The sequence below is a fragment of the Eulemur rufifrons genome, chromosome 7 (genome assembly GCF_041146395.1).
Source record: "Eulemur rufifrons isolate Redbay chromosome 7, OSU_ERuf_1, whole genome shotgun sequence".
Classification (NCBI taxonomy): domain Eukaryota; kingdom Metazoa; phylum Chordata; class Mammalia; order Primates; family Lemuridae; genus Eulemur; species Eulemur rufifrons.
The window spans coordinates 11,094,809-11,109,016 of record NC_090989.1 but is presented as its reverse complement, the minus strand read 5'-3'; the positions used below and the strand labels follow the sequence as shown (position 1 = coordinate 11,109,016).

General features: G+C 35.1%; 1 protein-coding gene across 6 annotated transcripts in view; it reads left to right on the top strand.

Moving 5' to 3' along the window:
• The window catches only part of ITSN1 (intersectin 1), a 196,710-nt gene that overhangs the window by 101,491 nt on the left and 81,011 nt on the right, over nucleotides 1–14,208 (top strand). For all 6 annotated transcript variants that reach the window (XM_069474971.1, XM_069474974.1, XM_069474976.1 and 3 more), the window contains exons 13-16: nucleotides 351–500; nucleotides 588–728; nucleotides 4,478–4,565; nucleotides 4,714–4,853. In XM_069474971.1, the coding sequence (XP_069331072.1) occupies nucleotides 351–500; nucleotides 588–728; nucleotides 4,478–4,565; nucleotides 4,714–4,853 (519 nt within the window). The remainder of the gene's footprint in view (nucleotides 1–350; nucleotides 501–587; nucleotides 729–4,477; nucleotides 4,566–4,713; nucleotides 4,854–14,208) is intronic.

The following is a 14,208-nucleotide window of genomic DNA, read 5'->3' as shown; positions in this document are numbered from 1 at the left end:
CTTAATCATTACACACTCTATACATGTAACAAAATTCCACATGTACTCTATAAATGTGTATATATTTATGTCAGTAAAATTTTTTTTAAAAAAATGGAATTCTAATGGTGAAATAATCCTATCAGTTCTCATTTTATGTAAGCACAATAGTTCTCTGTATTCCCTTTTCCATAGAGGGAATAATGTATTTTTATAAAATTCTTTTTGTTGTTCTGTAATGTGATTTCTTATAATGTCTAATAATATTTCATCCCTAAAAGGAAAGACTTGCTAGATGTCACTTTTGTGAAGAGACATTGTATAGTGTAAGAACTGAAAAATTGTTAACAAACTGTCTGTAAATGTCACAGGCTGCAAAACGGGAACTTGAAAGGCAACGACAACTCGAGTGGGAACGGAATCGAAGGCAAGAACTGCTCAATCAAAGAAACAAAGAACAAGAAGACATAGTTGTACTGAAAGCAAAGAAAAAGACTTTGGAATTTGAATTAGAAGCTCTAGTGAGTGAAGTTTGATTATGCATTGGAAATACAGTAACATGGAACCGTTAAAAATGGTAATAATTCCTATTATTTCATTTGTTAAAGAATGATAAAAAGCATCAACTGGAAGGAAAACTTCAAGATATCAGATGTCGATTGACCACGCAAAGGCAAGAAATTGAGAGTACAAACAAATCCAGAGAGTTGAGAATTGCTGAAATCACCCATCTACAGCAACAATTACAGGTGAGAAAATATGTCCCTTGGAAGCTTTTAGGCCTACATCCTTTTCTCGAATTCATTTAATTAATTTATTTAGTCAACAAACATTAAACATCTACCATGTACCAGGCACTGGGGAGCAAAGATGAAGTAGACAAGGGTCCTTGCCTGAAAAGGAGGCTGTCAAGTAAATAAACGCAACAGAGGTTTGTTGAGCACTGCTGCTGAGGCTACGGCAGTGAATGAGAGAGATGAGAGCCCTACCTTCAGGGAGCTTACCCTGTTGGCAGGAGGGACAGGCACTAAGTAAGTAAAGTCTGTACTCTATTAGAAGATTAAAAAGTGCTATGGAATGTGAGTAGGGAAGAAGATATAGAGTCTGGGGCTAGGAAGAATTGTGATTTTAACAAAGGTGGTTAGGACAGGCCTTTCTGTGAGGGTGACATTTGAAATCGATGAGGGGCTAAGCTCTGTAGATATCTGGCAGAACAAGCTCTAGGCAGGGAGCCAGCAATGCTGTTTTGATAATTTGTATCTTTGAATGAATTTATTTCATCTAAATTATCAAGTTTATTTATACAAAATTATTTATAATATTCTTTAATTATTCCTTGCAAGTCTGTAGTATCTATAGTGATGTCACTTGTTTCATTCTTAATGTATTGGTAATTTGTCTTTTCATTCTTACTTTCTCTCCTTGCCTCCTTCCTCACCTTTCCTCCGTACCTCCTTTTTTCCCCGCTTTTCTCCTCCCCTTCCTCCTCCTCCTCTTTTCTTCATCAATCCAGCTGTTTATTGGTTGTATGGATTTTTTTTTTTAACAAGCTCTTTACTTTATTGACTTTTCTCTGTGGTTTGTCTGTTTTCTGTTTTATTTATATTCTTTATTGCTTCCTTCCATTTACTTATTTTGGATTTTTTTTTTCAAGCTTCATAGGAGGAAGTTAGATTATTGAATTTGAACCTTTCTTCATTTCTGTTATAAACATTTTAAGCTATAAATTTCCTTCTAAGTACTACCACAGCCGTATTCTATAATACAAATTTTTGATGACTTTCATTTTCATATTTAATTCAAAATCTTTTTGTATTTCCTTTATTCTTTTATTTTTTCTAGTTCTTTTACATTCCTTGACACTTAGGGCTCAGCATATGATCTATCTTGGTGAATATTCCGTGTGTACTGGAAAAGCATGTGCACTCTGTTGTAGTTAGGTGGAGTGCCCCCTAAGTGTCAGTTAGATCAAGGTGATTCATTGTGGTGTTCAAGTCTCCTGTGTCCTTACTGATATTGTGACTTCTATCAGCTACTGAGAGAGTCTTTCAGTTCTGTTCAGTTGTTGTTTCATGTACTTTGAAGTCATAAGAAAGTTCTTTTCAATTTGATATTTTAGAATATGAACATATAAAAAAGTACCAGAAGTTCATTGCTGAAAATTGTTTTAAAATATTGAAAAATGCAGCCAGGCAGAATAGCTCATGCCTGTAATCCTAGCACTCCTGGGAGGCCAAGGCAGGAGGATTGCTTGAGGTCAGGAGTTCAAGACCAACCTGAACAAGAGCGAGACCCTGTCTCTACCAAAAATAGAAAAAATTAGCTGGTCATGGTGACACACACCTATAGTCTAACTGGAGGCTGAGGCAGGAGGATCATATGAGCCCAGGAGTTTGAGGTTGCAGTGAGCCATGAGAATGCCACTGTATTCTACCTGGGGTGACAGAGCGAAACTCTTGTCTCAGAAAAAAAAAAAGAAAGAAAGAAAGTTGAAAAATGCATGTACCTTTGCAAAGTATAATCTTCTATGTGGTAACTCTCTTTATGTGTCTTTCATTAAATACTGATGACAAGTTTCATAAAATATTCCCCTGGAAAATTTAGGGGTGAAGACTGTATGTTTATTTATTATCTTAGTATTATCACTGAATGCTGTATGACCAAACACATTTTTATTATTTAAGATTGATGCTTAGACTATTCAGTTATTGGTAATAAAATAAAAATTAGGATTCCTAAAAAGTAGTGAAGTAAAAAAATAATACATGGCTTGAAGAAAGAAGGGTACATAGTAGGCCATGTGTTATTTTTTACTTCACTACTTTTTAGGAATTCTAGATTCCCTTTCTGTATAGGGATTAGCAAATATTTGCTTTGCAGATGAGTCTGGTAGCCCATTATATTGGTTTGGCCTATTGTGGAAACTTAAGTTATACATTTTAAGGTAATGTTTACATAAGTAAAACAGTTTCAATGATTTGAGCCAGGCTTCCTCTTGATATTTCATTGTCTTGATACAGGAAAGAAACTGGGATTGGGGGCTGGGCGTAGTGAGTTATGTCTGTAATCCCAGAACTTTGGGAGGCTTGAGGTGGGAGGATTGCTTGAGGCCAGGAGTTCGAAACCATCCTGAGCAACATAGCGAGACTCCATCTCTACAACAAAAATACAAAAATTAGCCAGATGAAGTGGCATGCACCTATAGTTCCAGCTACTCATGAGGCTGGGGCAGGAGAATCGTTTGAGCCCGGGAGTTTGAGGTTGCTGTGAGCTATGATGATGCCACTGCACTCTAGCCTGGCAACAGAGCAAGACCTTGTCTCAAAAAAAAAAAAAAGAAAGAAAGAAAAGAAACAGATTAGGTAAGAGGCCATGCCTTAAAATATTGAGAAGAATAAGAGAAGGAGAAACTTGAGTTAGCTATTTTTTTGGGAAAACTATCTGATTTGTATATCCCGTTTTGTTGAAAAAAAATTTTTTTTTGGTGTGATTATTCATAAGAGAAGATGCTTCTAAATCTTTACTGTTGGGCTAAATCTCTCTACCTTTCGGACATCTATTACGCAAAGATTTATTCCACTTAAGCCGGTTTGTGTTCCAAAAGAAACTGGTTCTTAACATCTGATGAAAATTTTTAATTAAGTCATTTTTATTTTTTCAGACCAAAACTCAGTACATAGAGATAATTTTTTATCAAGGTAGAAATAAAAGTTAAATATTCCTGATTATAACCGGAAAGGCTACCATTTTACTGAAATGTGTAGAAACTATACAGGCTAATTTCTGCTGCACTTAAGCAAATACTGTACTTGGGAAATTACCCACACAAACTCCAAATAGCCTGTACAGTGTGATTTAACTTTTTTGTGTCAGTTAAAAATTGTTAGTTCAAAAGTTTTGGGTACTTGTTTAAAATTCTCTTTTTTTAAGCATCAATTATTCAATCTGTTTAAAATTCCATCCAGTGTCATAAAAAAATATATGTAACAGCTAAGATTCTGGTTGTTCTTTGATTTCTATTCCAACTTCTGGTATATGGTAAACGTACATTCAGCCTCATTAAGTATCAAAGTTCAGAATAGAATTATAGTTCTTATTTAAACTATTGAGTTTACAGAGGGTCACTGCATTTGCATTCGATCCCGGTGCCACTGAGAGATCATTGCTTCACTTTTCTCCCTATGGAGTTGTAGTTAAAGTACATTCTTTAAAACTTATAAATATCCAGTTAGTCAACAAAAATATAAGAAATATCAGGGGAGCTATGACGGTCTTAACTTTATTTTAAAGAAAAGCATTTGGCAAACAGTTAATTTCTTGGCAAGAAAGCAAGAGCTACCCTGACCAGCAATTAAATGCAGCTTCACTGTAAAGAATTTGGGATGAGATTAGAAGAGTCTTTGAGGGATGAGATAACAGATGTAAACTCTGCCTGGTGTTAATGTAGACATGGTCACTTTCCCTGTCCTTCACTGTTGTTTTCCTTCTTCCTTCCCAGGAATCTCAGCAAATGCTTGGAAGACTTATTCCAGAAAAACAGATACTCAATGACCAATTAAAACAAGTTCAGCAAAACAGTTTGCACAGTAGGTGTTTTATTTTTAAAGTTGACCTCTTCTTTTTTTTTCTTTTTTTACTGGCACGAATTTCCTTAAGTGAAAAGAGAACATTAAAAAACACTTTCCTCACTGCCAGTTAAATTTTTTCTTGTCTTACAATGTTTTCCTAAAATAGGAGATTCACTTCTTACGCTTAAAAGAGCCTTAGAAGCAAAAGAACTAGCTCGGCAGCAGCTACGAGACCAACTGGATGAAGTCGAGAAAGAAACAAGATCAAAACTACAGGAGATTGATATTTTCAATAATCAGCTGAAGGTGACTATTCTGTGTGTGCCTACGTGTATGTCTTACCCTTTGATTTTTCTAACTGTCCAGATGATTAGTTGATATTTAACCCCAGGCAGAAAAATTTATTATGCTGCTTTGTCAGCCTTTGTGAAAGCCTTCACATTTATAGATGAACATTGTACAATCTAAATTGCATTTTTCTCCTTTAAAATGTAAAAATGAATTTGGCATCTGTAAATTAGGGCTGAGTGAGTGGCCCCAGCATGACATCTTTATTTAACCTGAATCGTATTTTTGTACATCTCCATCCTTTTGTCTATTTATAAGCACATCAAGTTGAATTCCAAAAGCTAGGCTCCAAAAGCTTTATCTTTCTTGTGTTCTTTGAAGACTACTAAAAGGGATTATTTTCTTTTTTAAAACTAAGAATTTTTCTGCCACTTTTTACCTTCAAGATTGTCCTTAACTGTAGATCTTTATTTTTTTTACCTCACATTTTTAAATTTTATTGTTTAGTGGAGTAATTGCTTTTGTCTCTGTGGCAGAAGTGGTGTATGGTTTTGTTACATTTGCACAGGAAAATGCCAAAGCTCTGAGAGAATATACAATAGTTAGATCACAGCCTCTTTCTGATTTGGTGTTTTCGATTTAACTTTATCATCTTAAGAATGTTAACTCTTATAATAACCAGAATGCAAACAGCTCATTTCTTATAAACAATAATCCTGTACTACTTTAGATTTAAGTAGATGTTGATGTTTTTATCAATTATATTCTTATAAGAAATTTGATGTCATGTACTTTTTTTCCCCCAAAATATTTATTTTCCTTTTCTAATTTAGAATTCTTTATATTGACTCTGGCAAGCTTAGCTTTTAACATAGGGAGAAGTACAACTCCTATTCTTAATTACTAAAAAAAAAATTTTTTTAATTAGAAAGCATATTTGAAACTTTCAGTTGACCTTTGGATTGAGATTCTAAGCCAAATTGTCTAGACATCTGAGTTTGAGGTATTTGTGCTGTTCTTTCAGAGTATTAGGTAATGATCTTTACTCAATTGTACAATTCCAGGAAAGTGCTCTCAGGGGAAATATTTAAGCTAATTTAGTGTTTTTCTTCACTTTGCTTTCATGCTTACACAGTGTGTGTGTGTGTGTGTGTGTGTATACACTGTATATGTTCTATATTCATATGTATACATTTATGTATGGTCTGTCAGTATTAGAAGTACAGCTGTAAGTTCTCCATATCTAGGATAATAAGTATGATACAAATGCTCACTTTAACTCTCATTGTGACTTGTCACTGTTTTAAGCAAAAAGAATATAACACTGTTGCAAGCTGGTAGTGCTTTTTAATAATCTCTTGGAAGATAAACTGTTAAGTATTCAACTGTCTTCTGAACCCAGGCAGTAGTATTGATTCCTGCCTTAATTTTAAGATTCCTTTTTCTAGAAATTTGTCTCCCAAAACAAGGTTCAGGTATCAGAAAATGATACACTAATAGGAGACTTTTGATAAATGCCTAGGAGATATGTGGATTAAATAATTTTGGCAATTGAATTACTGTTACCATTGCTAAAGAGAACACCCTTAAACTATGGTGTGAGTCACTCTTACTGTGCTTAGTTGACTAATGCTGCCTTCAGTATCAGAGTTTAGCATACAAAGGCTGATTTTAGCCCTTTTTCCTCTAGCCCTTTTTCCAAATATACTTATTTTCTTTCTGATTTTTTAATTTTTATTTGTTTTTCCATTATTAGTTTAAATTAATATCGTGAATAAAAGAATCCCAAGTCAGTATAGCTTTATTATTTTGTTATTTAACACCCATTTGGAGGACTTAGTGAGTATGTTATGTTTTCTTACAATTATTATTTCTTATATTCTCAAGCCTAGTGAAATCAAAACAGAAACAGTTAAATTGAAGAATCAAAGATTTGTGGTTTGATTGAGGTAACTCTGAGGATGATTTAATATTTAGTCTCTTGAGTATCTTCTACCTACTTTTCTTTGTTGTAGCCACACTGGAGAATATGAAGCATTTTTTTCTGACTTTAAAGCATATATTCATTAGCAACTATAATTTCTTAGATGATAAGATAGACCAGGAAAAGCCAGCATCCTGACCTGTGGGATTTCTTCACTGCCTCTCTGGATACAGCACTGCCTTTTTAGACCATTCATACTAATGATGCAAAAATTACTTCTACCTGCAGAGTGAAATTGGCATTGTCCAGTCATTCCTAACCTGCTGGTGTGACTTTGCTAGCTCCTAAACCTCTCTTTCCCAAAACCATTTGGAGAGCATAGGCAAGAAATTAGGACTTAGCATTTGTATTTCATGTTCATGTAGATTGTTCACCTGGAAGAAGAAAATGCAATTCCCTCCTTATAGTACATTAGTGCAGTGACACTGGGGATGTACCTTTCAGAGGGCAAAATTTTAAAATTAGTTGACCAGGATACTAAATCGATATTAAATGTCTGGCTCCACAAATGAGGATAACATTTAGCAAAAACTGATTCTTATTTATTTTTATTTATTTTTGGTAAAAAGTTACGATAAGTCATTCACTTACTTTGATGCTCACTCACAGTCATGTCCAGTTTCTTTGGTATAAAGGTAAGCTAGAGAATAATCATACCCTGGTCTAGCCCGGATTCTGAGGTATAAGACAGTGATTGGGAAATACAAGTATACTTAGTTTTTTGAATGAGAAGGAGTTTAGAGAATAAGTATATTTTATCACTTTCTTTCTTCTTTTCTCTTTAACAAAACATACAATCTGATTTATTCCTTTCCTCCAGAATATCTAATTCAGATTCATTCTTTTGTGGGTTTCTCCCATTTTCTTCAGTTCAGGAAGAATTATGCTCCTGGCTTCCCTACTCAAGACCTGATAAACAGTGATGGAAATTCTCAAGTGATTAATTAAAGAGGAAAAAAATTACTCTTGTAGTCAGGTTAGCAGGTATTCGTTTGTTTCGCACAGGAAGCCACATGTTGAAAATACAAAGCGTGCTTACAATTACAGTCATCTGTTGTAAACGGCTCCAGTTTCAGTAGTAAGGTCTTTAGAGTCCTGGACCTGTAAGTTTCTATCTGAGCTCACAGAAATTGAGGGCTTATTCTTTCCTTTCAGGAAAGGCTATTTTTCCATGCACTTTACTAGACATTTACCTTATAGGTGTGATATTTATATATTCTAAAAAAGATCCTAAGATGTAAGCATCTTTCTAACGTATCACCCCAAGCCAAGAATTACTTGAGAAAGGAAACAGACGAATCTTACTATAGTGAATAAACTTTGCTTTTGTTTTTTAAATATGTCTATAAAAAAGGGGAGGTGGAAGAAGAAGAGAAATGGTAGCACCTTGAGATATTGAAGCTCTTGTGCTAGAAATTCCCCATTTGGCAGCCTTTGTACTTATGCTGCCTTTGATCTGAATTGTAAATTTTAGCTTTTTGGTGATCAAATGAAATATTCAACCAATAAATTAACCAGGAATAATTGATTTTGTTAGTGAATATTGCTAGTGTGAATTAATAATTCTTAAAGTAGTTTTAATTCTGTGTATCAAATTTATTCACAATAAATTTCTGCTTTTAAAATGCAGTCTATATGTAACAGATATTTTATCTTGTTAAGAAATCAACAGGCTTCTCAAATTCATGTCCCAGAAACATCACTTTAAAATCATTGATTATTTATGATTTTTTTCTTTATACCTCAGTTTACAAGAAAATCAAAACACTCAACTCTTTTGGAGAATCTGTATGCCTAAAAGGCACACAGAGACATTCTGATAATTGTCTTTCTTACATATGGGGCTTACATATAGGTGTAAAATTATGATTCTAATAAGTGTCAAATAACATTACTAATAAGGATTTTTTGGACAGTAGCACTTGACTTCACCTTGCCCTTGGCAACATTAGCAGTTACTGTAGGAGTTCTCCTTGGCACTCACAGCCTAATGTTCTATGTTTTAATATCTTCACTGTAACACCCAGCAGCAGCATAATGTATAGCTTATGGTTTGCATTGTATGCCAAATAAAGAGACCCCAACACCCACAGAGGCAAGATTTTGTGTTTCATGTTGAAAAGTTGAGTCCTTGTTGGTTCCTGTCTAGTCAGTGTGTGCTGGACAAGTCCTAATGTGAATGGCCGTTTACATTTGAGCATTTCTTTCTTCCAGTCAGTGGCAATGGAGGAGGCAGTGTTGCAGTGCCTGGCAGTTCTCCTGGGCTGCGTCATCCACTTAGACTTCTTTCTAAAGGTCTCCATGCCTTACTCAGGCAATGCACATCTTTCTCAGACTAAGAATGATGAACCATCTCCAGCTCTGTGCTTCAGTTTCCCCTACGCAGATGAGTGCTCAGTGTCTAAGATAGCATTTACCATGAATTACTAAGCCTTCTTTGTAAAAGTTAATAATGATTAGTTATTATTATTGTGGAGTATGATTGGATTTTTCCTCTTGACAAGCTGTGTGTGTGATGGGGTAAGCTCTGAATTACAAGCTGGACAAGGTACTGTATACTGTAGTCTCATCTGTATAACAAGTCTTTTAGATCATTGAATTTGCTACTTGTCTGCAAAAATGTGAAAGACAGCACTTGGTTATTATTTGGGTCTGTGTGCATATTTCCATCATATGGGAGATAGTATTATGGTCAGTATACTATTACAAAAGTGGGTAATATTTTATCTCTTAGCAAAATTTGAATATTTAGGACTATTTCAGAAATAAGAATTATATTTCTTAATATACTTGGGAAATCCAGGCTTCTTAAATTAGATACAAGGGGCTATTAGAAGTATAAATTCTGCCAGTAATGATACCTGTTCTAAAAATTGTTCCTAAGAACTAAATGGATATTGAAATGAGAATGCCAGTTATAGTAAATAAGTTTGTTTGCTTAACTGAGGCTTTTATGCTCTTGGTTTCAGACACTTGCTTTCATGGCAGGCTCATTCATTATGAAGGCAGTGAAAGGCAAAATGTTTAGCAACCAGGGGAGAAAAGAAAAGAGCTGGAGAAAGAACTACAGAACAGAATGAGAAGTCAGGAAAAAAATGCATGCCAAGGGAAACAATGGAGGAAAGAAAGATCCAGAAAGAGGAGATACAGAGACAGCAGGAGAAATCAGCGTGAATTCAAATAGCAACGTTGCTTTCTCTTAATTAGTGGAATAATCTTTGGCTGTTTCATGGTTTGCTATCTTATTTTGTTCAAGATAAAATTTTATTTTTACCTGTATAATCCTTTGGAAAATACCTCTGCATAGAATTAATAAAATCCTCTGACTCTCATTCTAACTCTCATTACTTGTGATTGTGGAAACTTTATACGGATTCCTTGAATGTAGACAAGTAGAGCACTCCCAAGACTCAAAACAGTTAACAGATGTTGTATATTAGATTCTATGCCATACCAGTAGACTGGTTGGTTGGTTGGTTGAGTTTTTTGTTATAGTGTGGGTTTTTTCTTTCTAAGTTGTAAAAAAAAAAAAATTTAATAAAATATGATTTGGGAAAAGGAGAGAAGCAGAAGTCAATCTTTTGAAAAGATATTTTCTTCTTTTTTTTTTGATTCTCTTGTTTAGCCAAACCTCTGACCACTTTACCCTTTAGAAAATGACATGCATTTAAAATAATAAAATGTTGCTTTGTCAATAAAGCTGAGACATTTGCGGGAAGATTGAGATATTTAGGACAAACTGGAGTCAATTTTCTCTTTCTGGTTATAGAAGGGTACTTCCCAAAACCTCATGGGAGAAGAACCTATTCCTGTTGCAGAGGAGACAGGATCTTCTAGCTCTTTTCTCTATGCCTCTACACACACACATGCACACATACACACACACACACACACACACACCCTTCCCCAATCTTCTCTAGCACTTAGAATACTTTGATTACCATTTTGTGCCATGGGAAATGTGGCTTACTATTTGGTTAAATATTGGCTTCTAATTTAGGATATTTAAACGTGTTTTTAACCATTAGTATACTCCTACTCAGAATTTAAAAAACTAATCAATATATCCTTTTTTTTTATACTCCTCTCACTTTAATACATCAAGAATGAATAAACTTAGGTTCAGTGGCATGCACCTGTAGTCCCAGCTACTATGGAGGCTCTGGCAGGAGGATTGCTTGAGCCCAGTATTTCAAGGCCGCAGTGCACCGTGATCGTGCCTGTGAATAGCCACTGCACTCCAGCCTGGGCAACATAGCAATCTCTAAAAAACATAAATAAATTTTAAAAATGAGTGAATAGATTTTGTGATAAATAGAATATCAGTTTACATTGATGTAGTACAAGTTCTATGTTTTGAAATAGTTACGTTTTAAATTTTTCCACATAGGGACAAATTCTGTCCTTAATGGGTTTATTGACTGACTTTCTTTAATAGCTTTTGATTTGTTTCACAACCATTTAATTCAGAAAAGGTTAATGTATTTTAAAACTCAAAAGATGCCTGTAATCCTAGCACTTTTGGAGGCAGATGCAGAAGGATCACTTGAGGCCAGGAGTTCAAGACCAGCCTGAGCAGGAGCAAGACGCACCCTGTCTGTACAAAAAAATAAAAAAGCTGGGCATGGTGGCACACACCTATAGTCCCAGGTACTTGGGAGGCTGAGGCAGGAGAATCGCTCAAGCCTAGGAGATTGAGGCTGCAGTGAGCTATGATGATGGGCAACAGAACAAGACCCTGTCTAAAACAAAATAAAACAAAACAGGCCTTTTATAAATTTTGATACTGTGTGCTACATATCATCCTTAGGTGTGAAATAATGTTTATTTATATAAAAAGCACTTCAGACTTTTTATAGATATTATAGATAAAGCAAACACCTGAAATTTCTTTTTGTTTTTTGAGACAGAGTCTCACTTTGTTGCCCGGGCTAGAGTGCCGTGGTGTCAGCCTAGCTCATAGCAACCTCAAATGCTTGGGCTCAAGAAATCCTTTTGCCTCAGCTTCCCAAGTAGCTGGGACTACAGGTATGTGCCACCATGCCTGGCTAATTTTTTCTATATATATTTTTAGTTGTCCAGCTAATTTCTTTCTATTTTCAGTAGAGACGGGGTCTCGCTCTTGCTCAGGCTGATCTCGAACTCCTGAGCTCAAACGATCCACCCGCCTCGGCCTCCCAGGGTGCTAGGATTACAGGTATGAGCCACCATGACTGGCCCAAACACCTGAAATTTCTTTTTTTTTTTTTTTTTTTTTTTTTGTTGAGACACAGTCTCACTTTGTTGCCCAGGCTAGAGTGAGTGCCGTGGCGTCAGCTTAGCTCACAGCAACCTCAGACTCCTCGGCTTAAGCGATCCTATTGCCTCAGCCTCCCGAGTAGCTGGGACTACAGGCATGCGCCACTATGCCCGGCTAATTTTTTTTTCTATATAGATTTTTAGTTGTCCATATAATGTCTTTCTATTTTTAGTAGAGACGGGGTCTCGCTCAGGCTGGTATCGAACTCCTGACCTTGAGCAATCCACCCGCCTCGGCCTCCCAGAGTGCTAGGATTACAGGCGTGAGCCACCGCGCCCGGCCTACACCTGAAATTTCTGATGCTGGTACCTAGATAAATTTCTTATGAGGTCAATTTAATATTACCAGTATAAAAATGATAAGTATGATATGTGTCCTAAACAATTTTATTTTGATTTTTGGTGTTGAGTGCATGAATTTCAAAATTAATGAAGGTATGTTTGTTTTTGTCTCTCATTTCTAAGAGACAGACTGAGGTATAAACCAAAAGTAAAATAATCCTTCAGTGAAGTTGGATGTCCTAATTAGCAAATAAATTTTCATTAATTGCTAGTCTCTTTTCCTATGCCCCTGTTGCTAGTTAATTTTTTTCTCTTCATAAGCATTTATACAAAGTAATGCTTATGAGAAAGAATCCTATACATAGTGTTAAGGTGAATGCTTCTTTATATTTTGAGTAATATAACGTCACATAATACATCTATTTTGAGTGTCTCTCAGACCAAATGAAGGAGAGACAATCACAGTTATCAAATCAAGTAATTCTGTGACCTTTAGCACAGCAGTAGAACAACCATCTTCAGTAAACTTAAAAGTGAGCCACGTTTTTCAGTGGAAAAATAGTTGGATCTTTTGGGTATTCAGTTTGTCAAGCTTATTGCATTTGAAATACTTTGGCTGTATGCCATAGGATGTCCAAAGATGTTTTATGGTTCAAATGTCTTAGTTCTTTAGGGGAAATAAGTGACTTTTCCCTCTTTGGTCTAGGGAAGAAAATTAAAAGCAAGCTGATTTTCATTTAACTAATACAAAACGAAATCTTTACCAATAATTTTTTATTGTGGTTTATGATCTGTGTTTGATCAAAAACCCCTTTGAGAATCTAATAAAAGCTATGAGCTTTCTCCGCCAGAGAAATGCCCAAATACCCGAAGTTTGCATTGCAGTTTCCTAGTGTTCACAGGGCCAAAGCTCATTCATGGACTCCGATTGAGAAACTTTGCTCTATATCTTTAGAATTCTGTGTATGTTATCGGTTTAATTTACATATATTACACATTTTATAGTTTTATTTCTCCCATGTAAATATTTGTAACATGTAGCTAAAACTTATTTATTATGAAAGTATTATGCTTTATTGGGAGATAATATTGAATTATCTACACTGTATCTACTGTAAAACATCATATACTTGAATAGAACTCATAGAGGAAAAGTCAACAAAGTTATACACTCAGTATCTTATTGCTAGGTAAATATCCAGCCAAGAAATGTGATTGTAGAGTTATTGATTTTAGAAATAATTTTAGGAAGAGCACAAGTGAGATACTGACTTTTGATGCTTAGTAGTTCTTAGTTGTTCTCTTTTTATCTTTGTCATAGTAGAGAAATAACTGTGATAAAGTACATTTGTATTTAACAGAATTTGCAGGGTCACTTTAATCAGGTCGCCCACCAGGAAAAGTTGATATATTTGGCATGGTGAAGTTTTTCTTGGCCATTTCTCCCAATACTTCACTCATTTCCTCAGTAAATAAAGAATTTAATGACATCAGATTTGTTTGTCACCTTGATATTTTCTTCCCTGAAAGAATTAAAAGGGTACTTTTACATAACTGCAATTGTACATGAGTCTTTTTAACAGTATTGAAAAAGAATGAGAGACTAGTGCAGCCATCCGCTCCCCTATGTGAAGGGACTTGTGCTTCATAAGGGCTTTGTTATGGCAAAGGAAAGCAAGTCATTCACTAGGTCTTAGTAAGTATTCCTTCATTCTGTACATTGCCTTCTCGGAAGTTCAACTTTTTAAAAGTTTATCAACTTAGAAATCATCCATGGTTTGCTTATTTTTGTTCATACCATCTTAAACT